Raw genomic sequence first — 17,120 nt, forward strand, 5'->3', positions numbered from 1 at the left:
TTTTATCGAGATGTGTATTATGTAGCAAATTAGAAATTTGGTTGTAAATCATCTGTGTATTGTTTCCAAATGATTTCTTTACTATTTTATTTTACTGCAAAATCATTCTGCCATAAGTTATATTAGGGAGTGCTAATTGGAAATCTGGCAATATTGTGTACGATATTGTTTTTGTTTTGACATTCGCAAGTCGCTAATCGGCGTAATCGCGAAGAAATTAGAAATTATGATTGAATGATAGACCAATTATTCGTTTTGTTGGTTTTTGGCGTGATGTCTAATGAAAAGTAAACATGTCGGACTGTGAGTGCAGTGCTGATGTGAATTGCATTAAAAAATTGAAGACTTTGGCATCGTTCGGCAGCAAAAGTTTTGTTGAAAAACAAAAATTTATAAAAGTGGACGACCGAATCCGAATTTAAAGTTATGTCAACAGCAAAAAAAAAACAACCAGGTATTTTAATGTTAAGTTTTACGAGAACTATAAGTGGCTTTGCGGTTGTATTCAAAGAGTTTTTGAAAACAAATCACCGTTTTGAATTAATCTATAAATAATAAATTTATTTGCTGTTATTTGATTTTTATTTTGTTTGGGTTTAAAGTTAAAATATGTTAAAATATATTAAGTAAATTTTACAATATACAAAATAATGTATTGTGTTGTGCTGTATGTAATACATGCGTTTCTTTTGAGTTTTTCGCTTTTTTGGTTCTGTTGCCTACTATACGTTCTATTTTTTATGTCCTTTATGAGAAACCATAATTAGGGCGTGGCACCTCAAAAATTTTTCGCCTGCGCCGCTATTTTCTTTCCTGTTGCCTACCCTGCAATACCTTGTACTGCACCCCACTGCCATATTGAATATTTTAGGGACACAAGGGCAAAAGTAATTTTTTTATGGTGGACCAAGAGCGCTCAAAATGAAAGATTTTGACAGTCCCGTTATTGCTATAAACATAGTGGACCTTGCAAAAATAAATGTTATTAACGAATACCTTTATTGATAATGCATCTTCAGTTACTATTCCATGTTATTCCGATGCAAAAACAAATGTTGCTTTTGTGGCACTAAGAATGACAATCAATGCTTGTGTGGTATATCGCATAAAAGCATTTTTTAGCATAAAATAGTTTAAACTTTCAATATGGCGCTCATAAGAAAATTTAAGAATCGTCGGTGTCTCTCGAAAACAAATTTAAAAAATCTGTTTTTATTTATCTCATCATAATATCATAATAATTTTTTCTGCAGATTTAAGTTTTTCATAAAATTCATTAAAACTGGGGTTGGTTTGTGAACCAACAAAAAAAAACACCCTGACGCTGTTATATATCTATTTTCGTCTAAACTGCACACTTTTTGGGTGACATATTTAACCGAGTACCGTCTGCATTGGTCAGGCCCATTTCATGGGGGTCATTCCTTTTTTTTATATTCCGGTCGTGACGTCGTTTTATTTCCAAAATTTCTTTCATCTCTTCCTTATCTTCGTCCTGAAAGTAATCGTATTTCAATTTTCACCCGGTTCGATTCTTCAAACTATCATTACCGATTGATTTAGTCGGAGAACCAGACCTCTTTTACCATCCGACATGGGCTGAGAGTAAACCATCAACTGTTTTAATCTTTCCGGTGGGCTTACGCCTCTCTCTACAACCAGCACTATCCTAGCCCACTGCCTTTGCCATTCGTTTCGGGTTTCGGCAATTTTTTGATACGTATTTCCCATCATGGCTATCAACATGTTTATCAAAAGGATCGCCACTATGGCCATGAATACAACAAAAAGAATCTGAAATTGCCTAATAAATTTAAGATATAGAGATGGTGTTCCCTAATGGTGCATCAATGCTGAAATCGTTTTAAGGGAAAACCTCGGTGAAGTAATAAAATACTTAACTTTTAAGATGCCTCAATTTTCGGGCAAAATCTTTTGTTATATTGCTTAAAATAGCTTAAATTTACCAATTTTTTACGACTTATATCAAAAAGTTGTTGGAAATTGCTTAACAGCCGTATTGGCTACCTCAATTCTCATTAGACTTGTAAAGTAGAAGAGACTAAATGATTTCGGACAAAGACGCATAAACAGAAGCTTGGTATTAGTATTGATACACCATTAAGGATTACTCTGTATTTTCCGATTCCGCCTACTTTCGCCTCAAACTCGTGTTCGGTCCTCGCAAACGCCTCGTAATAATCTCCGAAATTCGTCATCGACATGAGAAACATCGCCATGATTGATTCGCTTGGAGTCGACATCGGATTCGTGGCTGAATCGTCCACTTCTTCGGGAGTTAACGGATTGTCAAATGACAAAAATATGATGTAGTAGGCTAAAGGAAACAAACGGCAATAAAAAAGCGGCCTCACCATAGAATAGTTTTACTGGCTGACCGATGATATAAAACTCCATAACTCCATCGTTCATTAAGTTGTTAAGTTGTGGACATCGAAACATTAAAAACAAAAATTAAACTAAAAGAACTATAAGTTAATTAAAATTTAATAATTTACCCGTAAGTAAGTATTAGCGAGCAATAAGGTTTTGAAAAGTTCTAGAGGATAAAATAAGAATAATTTGAAACCATATTAGTAGTAAAGATATAGAGGCCCTGCCTATTTTAAAAATTGAAATTTAAGAAATCAAAGTTTATTTTATAACCGATGACACCTGTGATTGCAAATTCTGGCTAAATAAGACTTTGCGGCATTTAACAACCAACATGGCCGCTGACAGATGGTCAATAAGTTTGGATAGGGCATTTTTACGGCAGTATTTTCTCAAAATGTGCCCAATACGGTTTGTTAAATGAAAAATAAACGGACATCACCCGGGTTTCTCTAAGATCCTGTGAGGTCCTCATATTTTGCACATTTGCTGTAATTTAGTGAAATTATAGTTTGTGAGTGACGGTATTATATAAACCATCTTTTTAAATTACCTTGTACACTGTGTTCCATTTTTAGTTAGTTTTTAAAATATAGGGTGATTTTGAAAATTTTAAGTTTTCGAGCACCCCTCGTATCCTATGAAATGTCGGAAAAGTGAAAAGCGTATTTACGAGATTTTACGTTAGGGCCGCAGTCAGTTTTTTTCTAAATGGTTTCGTCTTTTTGAAAAAAAAAAGTTTGTTTTTTTATTCAAATTTTTTTGTATAAGTTAAAATACTTAATTATCATAAATGACTAAAATAGTGGTTAAAACTAACTAATAATTAAATGCTTAAATATTTGCGAAGAGAATGTCACTGATGGACATAAAATAAAATTTTGTTCCAAACAGACCACTAATTAATTACGCCACTGAATTCTACGCAAAAATCTATATCGTATGCGCTCTAGTAATCTGCGACAATAGCAATTAGCGATTTTAGAATTTAACGAGGCTTCTGGTGAATAAAATATTATTATAGATTGCAAGTAAAACTGAGAATGATTTTTATAAAAGGTTCATGATTGCGTTGTTTACAAAAATATTTTCCAAAATTAAAGGAAAAGCTTACCAGTTTCAAATGCAAACACCAAACAAATTGCTCTATTATGGAATGTCACTCAATAAATGTTAAAATTACATTTTCTACTAAACATCGTTGTTGCCAAGAATATCCGGATATTCGATTTTATGAAAATAGATCCAAAAAATTACGATAATGTCGCAACTCAAAGGCTTAGGTACTAAAGCCATTTTTACCGTATATTGTCGCTATATTATCTAATAGCTATATGGTTAAAACGAGTACCTTGCGAAAATCCCATTACAAACACCAAATAAATAGAGGCAAATCTCAAGAGATCACCCATCACCATGCGGTAAATCATCACCACGAAAGGGCCGACCGTTTTGAAACCTCTAAAATAAACGCGCTTGATATTCTCGATTCTCAAATAGCTATCGTGGGTTTACCTGCAGAAAAACAAAAAGTAAGGAGCGGTTGTTAACATGATCACTATGGCGACTACGTCTTCAATTTCGTCTTGGCACCACAGCCTGAGCCAGGGAATCGACAATACCAGTATGCAAGAAAATAAAAACATGACTCTCGAGGGAGCCGTCATCTTAAATACAACATAGAGTAAGTTCAAAATTCTATTTTACGCTACGTTGTAGTATCTACCAGGTTTTCAAAAAACATCCTGCCTCCTAAAAACCGGGCTTCCCTCACGGCCGCTGCTAAATACAAAAAAGCGCCGACCGTAATGGAGACTTCTCCGAAAAACCTAACCTTGGCTTCGTCAGAATCTAGATTCATCAGCCGGCATTCTTCTTGCAAGTTATCCCACCATTCCTGCAGGTCGTATTCGTCATTGTCGTGATTTTCTTTACCTTAAAAAAAGGTCACTCCATTTGAGTTTGGACTCGGTTTTGGATGTGTCGTACGTCGTGGGTTATTTTTGACACCCACCTACAGAGTTTATTAAAAGGGCTTATGTAAAAGTTAAAGTTATTTAATTAACGGCTAAACCAAATACCAAAAAGCTATATATTTTTGAAATCGGGTCAAAAGGGACTTTTATCTTAAGTAAAAATATGCTATTAAAAAGAATTATTTTTTTGGTTTTATTTTACATTTACGGCGTTCGTTTGTTTTTATTTTTGCGCTCAGAAGATGATACGAAAAAAAAACATACAACTTTTAAGAAAATAGTTTTTGTCAATCGCCTAAACTTTTTAGGCGGGTGTCCAAATATAAATGAAAACCCTGTGCAAGAATGATCCAAAATTTACGGGGTTTGAGGTGTAGATTTAATATTGCACCTTTATTTATGTACAGGGTGTGCTAAAAAAGCGTAAAATAGGAAAGTTATATTATTTTTTTATATTATTTTATATTAGTACTATTTTTTTTATATTATTATTTATATTATATGTTTTAATTCGCGAGCCATTCAATAAAAAGAATCGTTTTTTACCGCTGATTTTAAAAATGTGGAATATGTTACAGTTATTTTGACGATAAGTCCACAATTAACCAAAAATTAAATAGTCACTTAGTTGGCCATGCATGTTCATGACGTTACGTTTTCCGCGCATGCATCTACATTTCACTAATTAACCAGCACCATTTTCTTTCTAAATAGCGATTTCTACACACTTAAGGCGTTTTCTTAAATCAACGAGATCTAGGTATATTTTGAGAACACGCACAGCAGAAACTTATTGACTATCTGTCAGCGGCCATGTTGGTTATTGAATGCCGCAAGATCATATTTAACAAATCGTTGGATATAAAACTTTATATAAAAATGAATATGGCAGACTCAAATATACGTTCAAATATACAGCGAAGATAGACGCATACAATTAGAATAAATCAAATACTTTCATTTCCAACAGAGATTGTTGGAAATATACTAGATCTTACTTAATAAATAAAAATAAAAAACTGATTAGGGGTGAAATAAATATTTTTGATGCTTGACAACCTGACTGGATAATTAAAGCTTTAGATAAATTAATAATAGAGCGTCAACTTATACTTATAAATTAGTGTACTGGTGTTGAATCGGGTATTCATCCGTTCATTTGATCCTAAAGTAGGACGTTTTGTCAGAGGCTTCGCGTCAAGATCACTTGTACGTGTCCGCACTTAAACTAAGTGCTAAATTAGTGTTTATTTATTTGTATTATCTATATAATACAATAATAATACGCTATAACTGTCATAATTAAACAAAAGGCGTGGGGTGGTCCAGTGACCATTTTATCTTTCTTTTTGCGAAATAATGTAGAGTGCTTCCTATTTACAAAAATATGTTTTCGATAAATTACGCTTATTTGTCACACCGTGTATATAAGTAAGAATGTAGCATTAAATAGTCATATTAAAAGGTACCCCACTGGACTTTTAAAAAACAGATTTCAATCTAAATCGTAGTTTTGCAATCATAACAACTACTAATATACTTTTTTACATATTTTAATTTTATTTTCTGTGGTCAATACAATTTTTGTAGACATCCGAAAAAAACGAAAAATCTGGAAAAAGGTTTCAATTTTAATTCTTGCCTTTGCAACTATTTTCAAAATATTATTTTTGTTAAATGTTCTTGTTGCAAAATTTTCTACTGTATGCAACGATAAATAGTTTGGATCGTTTGTTCTGGCTTTGGTAAAAAAAAAATAAAAATGCAAAAAGCTTCTCTTTTTTTCAATTAGCAACGCCGATAAAAATAAATTTTTTTGAACTCGACCCACTTAGTTACTAATGAAAAATTAAGTGTTAATATTAAATATTTGATAACGCTGGTTAATTTAGTGCTAATTAGACATTAATAGCGGAACGGAATAATTCAACTCTTTTTTGAATTTTGAATACTTTTATCATATTTAAGTATTTTTGAAAATATTGTTTTACATGACTTACCTTTCTTGTCGCTTCTCAAAACTGTAACATTAAGCAAATGGGCAATCTCGTTTGAAAGGTTTCCCGATGTGACACTGTTATTAGCGATCTGTGATTTGTGGATGGTAATATTGGTACTATTTTTTGCAGCATCTGACGTCATCGGTGGGCCGGGTCTCAGCGTGAAAGCTACGAGCGACAAGGCAAAATAAAAAGCGAACGTGAAAAATTGCCTGTAAAACTTGAACTTCACAAATGTGTTCCACTTGGCGTTCAACAAGTCTATAAGTACACCGTCCATCAATTCCAGGTGCTCGTCTTTGTCCTAGAGGAAAAATACATAATTTTGTATACGGGGTGTCCGGAAATGATGGGTAAAAATTTAAGGGCTGTTTTCACTTTTACTAACCTTACTACCTAACCTCAATAAAAGACACTCAGACAACGTGGTTTAAAGTTTTACTTTAACTTTAAAGCACACCCACTCGTTACACCACGTTAATTTGTCCATTTTAAAATTAATATTGTTAATTACAATTAATAGCAAATAATTAATAGTTTTGACTTATTTTCAGTAACCAGGTTTTTCAAAACACTGCCAGAATCTACTACCTTTAATTGCTAGCTTTTAAAATTTGTAAAAAAAAAATCGGGACATATTCTTTAGATAATGGGCAGCCAAGGCCCTTGCGCATTAAGCGTTTTAAATAATTTTACATCAGAATTCAGTTCCAATACAGGGTAATCAGAGGTATTGTCAAAAAGGTGTATAATATATAGATTAATTGTGTTTACTTCATTAAACAATTAAAAAGCATTACATTAGATACACAAGATATTCTAGTTAGTTTCGACATAGGACCCGTAAAAACTCTCGACAAACTAACCAAAGTTTCTCACCTTAATTGAAAAATGCTTGTCTGGAACATATTTTTCTTATAACCGTCAAATCTTTGAACAAACGTTGGGAATACCTATGGGTTCTCCGCTATCAAAAGTCATCGCGAATATATTTATGGAAGCCTTTGAGAAGAAAGCTCTCGACACCTTTCATCTAAAACCAAAATTATGGAAATGCTACGTCGATGATACTATACAGCCTAACATGGGTTTTACCATTGAGTTGGAAACTAATAATAACCTCCTATTCTTAGAGATACTTATCAATAGAAAATCAGACCTAACATTGGGTCATTGTGTGTACAGAAAAACTCCTCACACAGACCGATACCTTAATGCACCACCACCACATCAAAACAAAAATCATCGGTTATCAATTCTCTTACAGAGCCGTAAAACTATCTCACTGAACCCAGAATTAAAACACGTTACCTCTGCTCTTCTGGTGAGACAGGACGAAAAATATCAACTAGGCTCAGCGAACATGAAAGACCCTTAAGACTAAGACAAATAAACTTAAGAGCAGTTGCTGAATATAATCACGAAACCGGGCATACCCAGAATTAAAACACCTTACCTCTGCTCTTCTCTCTAATAATTTGCACATTAAAGATATTAATGACAAAGTACACTTCACCACAACCTTCCAATAGCAAGGAGGCCGAAAGCAATCCTACATCACAGACCACATATCAAAAGTTCTGAAGAAATATGATGTCAAAAGGAGTTTACATGCAAATGCTGCAAAGAATACCTTAGAGAGACCGGACGAAAAATATCAACTAGGCTCAAAGAACATGATAGAGCTTGAAGACTAAGACAAATAAACTCATCAGCAATTGCCGAACACAATTACGAAACCGGACATAAAATTTTGTTCGCTAAAATTCTTGCGTGCAATCAATTCTTCTACCAACGAAAAATCCGAGAATCCGTCATTCGGGACGGTGTTTATGCCCTTAGATCTTATAGCGTCCTACTTGCAGGGCCGACAGCGATTTGTAGAATACCAGGATGACCGTTCATCACTTAAATCAGTAGTAAGCGGGGTGCCCCAGGGTTCCGTCCTGGGCCCGCTACTATTTACAATCTACATAAATGACGTTTATCATTTCTTGGCTCCCAATCACTGCGTGATGTTTGCCGACGATACATCCTTCACTACATCTGCTAAGAGTGTCGAGGAGTTGTCCGTTAGGGTTGGCATGTTGGAGGACAGGGCTAATGTCTGGTTCGAGAATAATTATCTTAAATTAAATTTAGACAAGACCCAGAGTATTAGTAAATGAGTAAATAGTAGACAGTCCGTCAAGTTGCTTGGTATTAGGATCAATGATAGTCTAAATTGGCAACAACATATCTCAGACCTGAAAAATAGATTGTCCAGCAACATATTCGTTCTTCGACAACTGAGAGGTCTGATAGGGGGTGATTCCTCAGCTGCTGTGGAGATTTTTAGGGCCATTCGAGTAGTTGCTAATATAGGATATAAGGACCATTGTCAACCTTATTTTAAAAAATTTAAAGTGATGCCCCTTCCTTGCATCTATATCTACTACCAGTTAATAGAGATACAAAGAACGAAAGGAAACTTTAGCGCTAATTCTGATTGCCATGCCTATCCAACTCGTTCGGGGGATCTCCTTAGACGGCCTAGATTTAGCCTGAGGAAGTCTGAGAGCAACTCGTTGAACCTGAAATTGTATAATGTTTTGCCAGGTACCGTGAAAAAGATGAGCAATAGAAAATTTAAACATACTATTAAAGAATTCCAGCAACGTCATTGTTTTTACTCCCTGCGAGCATACATTGACACTGTGACTGGTATCGATGCGCTATAAAACTGTATAGTACTGTATAATTTTGTTTGTATTAGATGTGTGTTCCTATGTTATTTCTTAATGCGATTTTATTTCATTTGAATATAACTTCCGACTTGCTACAATTGTACGTTCCCTTTGTACGAAACGTAGTCAATAATTGAATCTATCTATCTATCTATACCCCTCAATTTAGCTCCGCCTCCCTCAAATAAGATATAAGCAGGTACAGAGTAAAATGCTAGTGAGTTTCAGTCAGCAAAAACCGACGCACGAGGAATCCAGAAGTTTTGTAAAAAATATTAGCTAAATTCCGCGCTATGATATTTTAGTATTGTATACTGGTTATTATGTATATTATATATCTCAATTCTCAATAACGACTATTATTATTATTATTATTACTTATTAGCAACTCATAATTCAAGGAAAAATACAGGGACGAGAAGCATAGGGAGAGGGCGCCATCCATGGCCATCCGCACTTAAAGACTTCCGTTATTTTTGAGTTAAAAAAAAGGGGGTAGATTCAACCTTTAAATTTTTTCTCATCATTTCCTAACAGTCTGTATTTTTCTTGCAAAGGATCATACCCCGAACACAACCAAATTCAGCGCGGAAATTTTACAGATTTGACCCGTCTCCTCGTCGATGGTGTCGATTTGGCTCAGCGGATAGGCCGCGCACGTAATACTCCCTATCTGCCAATAAATCTCCCTTTCCAGATTCATAATGTGAAAAAATATGTCTATCCTCGCGAGCTTGGCAGCCAACGTCAGAGGAGTTAAGTTTAAAACATTCCGAACCGACAGGCTAGCTCCTACTTCGTAAGCTGTATCGAATGTATCCTAAATAAAGCGCAAATCAAATACTACTTCACGCTAGCGTCTAAAAGCCTCACCAATTTTTGGTAAATGACAAGCAAGTGAAGAACGGTATTGCCATTGGTATCTTGGGCGTTCGGATCTGCGCCCTTCGCTAAAGTCAAACGAAAGGACTCTTCCTGTCCCAAACATGCCGCAAAGGACAGCGGATATTCACCCCAATAAACGTACCTGCAATGCAAACTGCGACGACGTTCTTTCAAAAATCGATATCGATTACCCTTCGTAATTTGTCTCGGGACATACGTTAACCCATTCGTGGTCCAGAGAGTCAGTCCTTGACGACTTCTGATCTTCGGGGCACATAAAGTTGCCGAAACACCTCTCTTGGTAATTCACTCCGGCCGCCAAAAGGAATTTCACCATCGTGGGATCCTCGTTCACTATGGCAATGTGTAAAACGTTTTCACCTGGTGACAGGAAATCACATTACCGATAGATAGATGGATACCGTATAGCAAAGTAGATATTTAGAGGCCTTGCTGATAATACAGGAATTTTTGAAGCACCCATGAAAAAAGAATGAGGTGAAACATTTAATTATTTTTAACCATATAGCGATTAGACATGTAGAGGTCCTGCCTATGCTGGATGTACAGGAACTCACGAAGCAACTATGTAAATTGTTTTTGAGAAAGTCAATTCAACGTACGCATGCGCGAGATATAAAATCTGGTTTTTAACCAATGGCAACTCTAACGATAAATTCTGACGTAGCACCCATAAGACCTTGCAGCTTTCAAGAAACAACATGGCCGCTGACAGATCGTCGATTTTTGGATGCGGCTTTTTTACTGCAGTATCTTCGGAAAATGTCGAAATCCTATTAAATTTTCAGGCAAAGAAGGAGTTAAAGTTATGATTCTGGAATTAATTTGGCGTTTTTCTTCTTCTAGAAGAAGACGATGAAATTTCTACATGTTTTTTTATGCAAGCTATTTTTTTTTTGTAAATCTGCGTAAACCGTTTTATAACCTCAGAGGTTTAACCTCCATTGAAATAATAGATATCGCACATGAAACATCCAAGTGAAAAATTATCAAGAAGCACTTACTATAGACAGTAATTGACAAGGGATATTTCTTATGTGTGTTTTAGTAAAAATTCAACTTGTGGCTTAATTGCTTTCTCATATTTCCTGTAATTCTTGTACATTAAAGCATATTACCAAGTTTGTGAGTATTGACACCAAAAATGAAAACAATAATGGCACAGGACACAGACTGTCATGTATAGTAATTACTTAGCCCGGCGCCATCAATTATGTTTGGATTTCAGAGATTGATGTTGCGTTTTTATAAAAATTAATCAATTTTCCAGAAAAATTACGACAATGTAGCAACTCAGTGAGTTTGGGGTGTGACGCATGACGAAGAAATCATAGCCACCTGCGGCGCGTTGCACTTAATAGCACTTAATGGCGTTCAACAGCCAACATGGCAGCCGACATTTCGTACATTCGCATTCGGCATTTTCGAAAAATACGAGATCTCAAATGTTCTGGGAATATGAGTTAAAGGTGTGTAGATGGCTGTTTAGAAAGAAAATCGCGCAAAGTGTGGATTAACGTGTCAAGACGTGTCAATTTTTTCCGCACTAGTGCCCCTATATTGTCTAATATAGCTATTAGATAATATAGTGGCGCTATTAGGGTAAAAATTAATGCGCCACAGGCGCCATTGATATTTTCGCAGACGAGGAAATGGTTTTCCGCGCATGCCTCTACATTTCACCCACTAACCTACACTTTGTGCCATTTTCTTTCTAAACAATGATTTCCACACATTTAACTCGATTTCGTAGAACATTTAATGAGGTCTATGCATCTTTTAAGAAAATACTGCCGTAAAATTACTGCATTCAAACTCACTGACGATCTGTCAGCCGCCATGTTGGTTATTGAAGGCCGCAACGTCATTGGTTAAAAGCTAGATTTTAAATATCGCGGATTCGCATGTTGAATGGACCTTCTTAAATTTTTTTTCACCGTTGCTTCATAAGTTCCTGTATTATTAGCGTAGACAGGGCTACTATATTTCTAATGTTATCAACCAATAACACTTACAGGAGTTCAACAGCCAACGGGACCGCTGACAGTTCGAACATTCGACAGATGTCAGTTTATTAGGTACAGTATTTTTTAAAAATATGCAAATCAGATCTGGTTAAATGTTCTGAGAAAATAAGTTATGGGTGTGTGTGTTATTGCTATATATTTCAAATTGATAAAACGAATTTTATTTGTTTGTAACTGAAATACATTTACTTAAAATTATTTAAAAAAAAAAACCTTAAAAAATAAAGAGCCCTTGTGCAGAAGTTTTAAATTTTCAAGCTTCTATATCTAATAATCTAAGTACTCGGTATATTTGAGTTAAGTAGGCTTCGACTGCCCAGAGTTACAATTTTTACATATTCGTTTGACACGTTCTTAATGGTTTTGGTTTATTTAGCAAGTAATTAAGTAATAATAAAATTAATATGATTAGTGGTTGTTTGAGCGAAAACTAAAGGGTGTAGTTGGCATACGGTCTTATCTCGAACTGGCGGTGGTTATTCACCGTAATACTCATCGGACATGTAAATATCGTTGATCAATTTCGGATAGAACCGCAGCAATCTCTTTGCTATATCTGCATGAAGAGAAGTAGCGTGTAACAGGCAAAGAAGAAGAACTGTTTCGCCGACGGCGCCTCTTTCACTCAGTTTCCAACAGACGTGTCTATATTTGTGCGGGTCTGAAATAAATAGCTTTCATTGTATTCTAAAGCCTGGTCCACACCGGTAACTGAACCTCGTAACGTAACATGCTCGCGTAAAACTTTATGTTCAGTTCTGTGTCAAAATTTCACGGCGTACCGCTCGCAGCGAGCCGTCGGTTGTCGGTAAAGTGGCGAAACACATCAAAGGAGCCTCCGAAGTAATGTTACCGCTCTTGTAGAAATGGAGTGGTCGAAAGAAAAGAACCTTCGAATTTATAGAAAAGTATCGGAAAAAAGAGGTGTTGTGGAACCCGAAACATCCACAATATTTCAATAAAATTAGAAGAAACGATGCATGGAAAGAACTCGGTGAAGCGATAAATATGTCCGCTGACATAGGCTATTGTTCTTCTCGGGTAGCACGATATGTAAACAGTAAATATGTCATAGCCAACAACAGCAACATCAGAACCTTTCCGCACGTCGCCAGTCTCTATATGAATCCTATTTTCAACATTCCTATCAGTCACCTCAGCCATAAGTGACCTAATGAAACTCCATATTACCTAACAATTCAAAGAAAACCAACCATAGTTCTGAATTCTCTGGCCACTCTGAGTCAAATGCAAACATTGATGACTTGCTTTCATTGTAAGTTTAATACCTTTTACTTTATATTCAGGTCAATAATATTCATAAAAAATTGAAAGTCTGTTGGCGACATCCCTTTTCAAAAGATAATGCATTTGCCACAAGCGCCTTTGTCTTTTCTTCTTATTTTTTAAAGCAAAAGCATATAAATATGGGCCGCAGCAGCTACTTTCATCTCGTAGTGTTTACTTAAACAAATTGAAATGAAAAACGGCTCGCCACAATGTACGGTAAATCAAAGAGTATAAGATAGAGGGGAAGGCTCCCATTAGTGGCAATATTAAAAAACGTACAAGAGTTTAAACGCTTATAGTCAGTCAGTGTGTCCAGTCATGAAAACGGAAAACACGCGGGACAATTTAAAGTTTAAAAGGTAAAATTTGAAAAAAAATGTCGAAATAGTTTTAAATTTTTTGTTTGTTAAAATATAAATAAAGTGCTGTTATCCGTTACAAGCTACTATAGTATTTTCAGTGCGACGCATTACTTTAAACCGCCATGACAGTACTTTAGTACTTGAACCTTGGACACAAATAATAGATGGCATTCGTAACAGTATACGCGACCTTCACTTCTATCTTATACTCTTTGTTATACTCGATACTTTTGATTCGATACCAAGTATTTATAGCATCGAATCAATCTTGCGATACTTACTAGGTATCGAAACAAAAGTACTTGGTATCAAATCGAATCAGCCTCACCATTAAAAAAAAACGAACGCATCAGACAAACATAATATCTATCTGATCTGTGGTGACACGTTGTCTCACGCTAGCCAAGCCGAACTCGTCCGACTTCACTCGACCGAGCCCGAGCCAAACGCGAGAAAGACGTCTGCCCTTCATGTTTTTTCATTGTCAACCAGCATAAATTGTCAAACATACAAGAGATTGATTACGAATAATTTTATTTATTGTAATCATCGGCATATTATTCCAATCTTATCATGGAGTTTTTTGTTTAAAGTACGTGCTTAACGTGACGCAAACGTTTATAATAAAAGTTTTCTTTTCCTTCTTAATTTTGTGTGTTAAGTGCTAAAAGTTATATGAGTATTATGGAAAAAAGATTTGAGTACTATCGAAATGAGTAGGTATCGATATTTTAATGGTATCGGAACATTCCAACTTGGGCACGATGTTACGTTACGAGGTTCATTTATCCGTCTGGGCCCGGCTTAACGTTCGGCCGATAGGTATCGCATACTCTTTTGGAATTCTTCTTCGGGTATGTCGGGAGCGTCTTCGTCTATTTCGAAATCTTCGGGATTTTCCATCGATTTTAGTTGGGGTAACTAAAATTAGACTATAATATATTAGTCACGATGAGATTCGACTGTTCGCGTTACCAATTTGTGTTTGGGCCTTTCCTTATTTCTTAACAGGACCAGCTGAGATATAGGAATGTACTTTCCAGCACCTTTATTATATAAGAAGCTTTCTACCTGAAAATTTGGGATGGGGTTGTTTAAACTAAGTAATGTGCATTAGCACTTTAGTTTATATTAATAATAGTAGCCCTTATTGGACGAAATTCAACATATTTCAGTGGCATAAATGAATGGTGCAAACGATTTTAAAAAACAATTGTCTCTGAGAGAAGTAACAATAAGATAAAATATCTTTTATCTAAATATCATATATACATACATATATACAAAGATAAAAAAAGTCTAGTTAAATTGATTCAAGACCAATTATTTCCAGGTGCTTATTAACACAATAGCAGTAACTACTAGGGTTGTGTTATTCACCAGTCAATTTTTTTTGAGTTAATTGACCGAAATAATTTTGATAAAATAATATATAATAATAATAACATGAGAAAAAATGCACAGAATCATTCTTTATCAGTTGGCTGTGTTTGTTAGCCCAGTAAACAGGGAAAAAAGTTTTCACATGAAGTGAATATAATGGAAAATATAAATAACTAACTAAACTAACCATCAGGTATGAAACAAACTGTTGTTTTTCTTATTTTGGTTACTTTGAAGAATACCTACCCAGAATCGCTAAAGATCGTATTCGGGTATTCCTCGAAGAGGGTTATAGGTAAATTTGACATCACAAACGCATTAGCATTAGTATTATTCAATAATGATAGATAACACTATATTCGTACAATTGCAAGGTGTTAGTTAAAATAGGTACTTTCATCGAATTTGACTAGCCAATTTAAGAAGTGCTCAATTGGCTGTTCAATTGACCAGCCCCTACACTAGTTGCTATACTATAATAACTGTTATACAGAGCCTCCAACAGATTTCATAAGATACCTTACTCATTTTAAGTGATAGAAAATGAACACCTATTTTTTAACGATCATCTTTTTTAGTATAATGTAATACGTATAATAATTAGTTAATCTAAGTATAATTATAATTAATTATAATAAGTATATTTAGGGCACCTAAAACTTGTCGGAATTGTCTTTTAATAGGTATTATATCGAAAAAGTAAAACTTTGGTTTCACATAATTTTTTTGTGTTTTTGTGCTTTTTTAAAACTTTATTTTGGATAATCATTCTCGAGAAATTAGTCGAGGATAGTAAGAGTGGCTACGAAACAGTAAAAACGATGTGCTTATGCCAAAGCAAAATACTTACCTTTGTCTTAATTGCATGGTCAATTTCGGCATATTGTTTATTTTGAGTTGCTCTTTTCATAAGCTCCACCAGCAACCCTCCGCCTATATAAGGAAAAAAAACGATAGATATAAAGAAATCGGAACAGCGTAATCAAAATTCTGTAGAAATAAGTTAGTTGATTTTTCGGTATAATTGTTTTGTTTACCAAAATTATTTATTGTTGAAACAATTGGGTAAAAGTTGCAACCGCAATATCGTAAGTACATTATTTTAAAAAATAATTGAATGACGATTATTTCATTATTGTCTAATAGCAAAAACATAAAAAAAAACGGGGAAAAGGCTTTTTATCATCAAAATTCCTTGAAGTTTTTTTGAGTTATCGACATTTATTTCTGAAACTGTTCTATAACCAAACACCACTTTACTTTAAAGCAAACAGAGTACTAAACAAAACAGTACTCGCTCTAACTATGGTTAATATTCGAAAATTTGGTAGAAACCGGGTTTAAATTATCAAGACCGCAATTGCGCCCCCTGGTGACCATTTCAGAAACTAGAAAAACTATTTCCGGCATTTGCTCATGGCTGATTTTTTTTTTCAAAATTCTTAATACCGTACAAGGCAGGTTAAGTTTGGAAACATTTTGCTCCAATTTTTCCGTTCATTTTGAGTAATTATGACCACAAAATTTGAAAATCAACTCAGTAATTTAGCCAGTCTTCTTGTTGTACCTCGCTTTGCTTGTTAAGATCAAAGGAAAGGAATATTTATCGTTTAAAAGTCGACAGTGAGATCTGTAAAGGTCGAGGCGTATTTTTTAAAAATTTACCGATTTTTTCTCGCCAAAGATTGCAATTAATTCAAAAAATATGAATCACGCTATTTTAAGCCGCGTAAACCTAAAAAATTCTAAATTACATTTTCACCACACGTTTTTCAATTTTGTGGCTTACCTTTTAGATCCACCAATTTATACAGTGGCTGCATAGAAGCCCCCGCCTGTTTTTTAACCCCACTAGTAACATTGCTTTCGGTATTTCCCATGTTATTTTTTTTATAAACAAAATCTTAAGAAAACGTCTATTTAAGGACGCACTTAACCAACTTATTGATCAAACAACTCTAAACTAAAATATACTGCGCTTTGTTCTCAGTTTCACGCTAGTATGAGAGGGAATGGTGTGGAAAAGAAAAAGAACAAAATGTAGAAAATAAAGTAT

The 17,120-nt window shown here is 34.8% G+C and overlaps 1 protein-coding gene across 1 annotated transcript; it reads right to left on the minus strand.

Moving 5' to 3' along the window:
• Nucleotides 1-1,299: 1,299 nt before the first annotated feature.
• Nucleotides 1,300-16,974, minus strand: LOC132696129 (transient receptor potential cation channel subfamily V member 5). The gene is made up of 15 exons (XM_060660761.1): nt 16,854-16,974; nt 15,915-15,997; nt 14,657-14,752; nt 14,515-14,602; nt 12,514-12,690; nt 10,173-10,362; nt 9,970-10,123; nt 9,662-9,916; nt 6,371-6,674; nt 4,121-4,329; nt 3,910-4,061; nt 3,746-3,855; nt 2,157-2,338; nt 1,552-1,794; nt 1,300-1,495 (listed from the first exon to the last, which is right to left on the minus strand). The coding sequence occupies exons 1-15, from the start codon at nt 16,942-16,944 to the stop codon at nt 1,346-1,348; spliced, it is 2,484 nt and encodes an 827-aa protein (XP_060516744.1). The 5' UTR covers nt 16,945-16,974; the 3' UTR covers nt 1,300-1,345.
• Nucleotides 16,975-17,120: the final 146 nt, after the last annotated feature.

This window comes from Cylas formicarius, unplaced genomic scaffold (assembly GCF_029955315.1).
Source record: "Cylas formicarius isolate icCylForm1 unplaced genomic scaffold, icCylForm1.1 PGA_scaffold_1__22_contigs__length_36826433, whole genome shotgun sequence".
NCBI classification, from domain to species: domain Eukaryota; kingdom Metazoa; phylum Arthropoda; class Insecta; order Coleoptera; family Brentidae; genus Cylas; species Cylas formicarius.

Excerpts from the sequence above, each read along its gene's own strand:
- LOC132696129 (XM_060660761.1), bottom strand. The coding sequence starts at position 16,944 with ATGGGAAATACCGAAAGCAATGTTACTAGTGGGGTTAAAAAACAGGCG. Across the intron at positions 14,753-15,914 it reads ACCATGCAATTAAGACAAAG|GTAGAAAGCTTCTTATATAA; the intron begins GTAAGTATTTTG and ends CCAAATTTTCAG. Across the intron at positions 3,856-3,909 it reads TACTTTTTGTTTTTCTGCAG|AGGTTTCAAAACGGTCGGCC; the intron begins GTAAACCCACGA and ends CGTTTATTTTAG.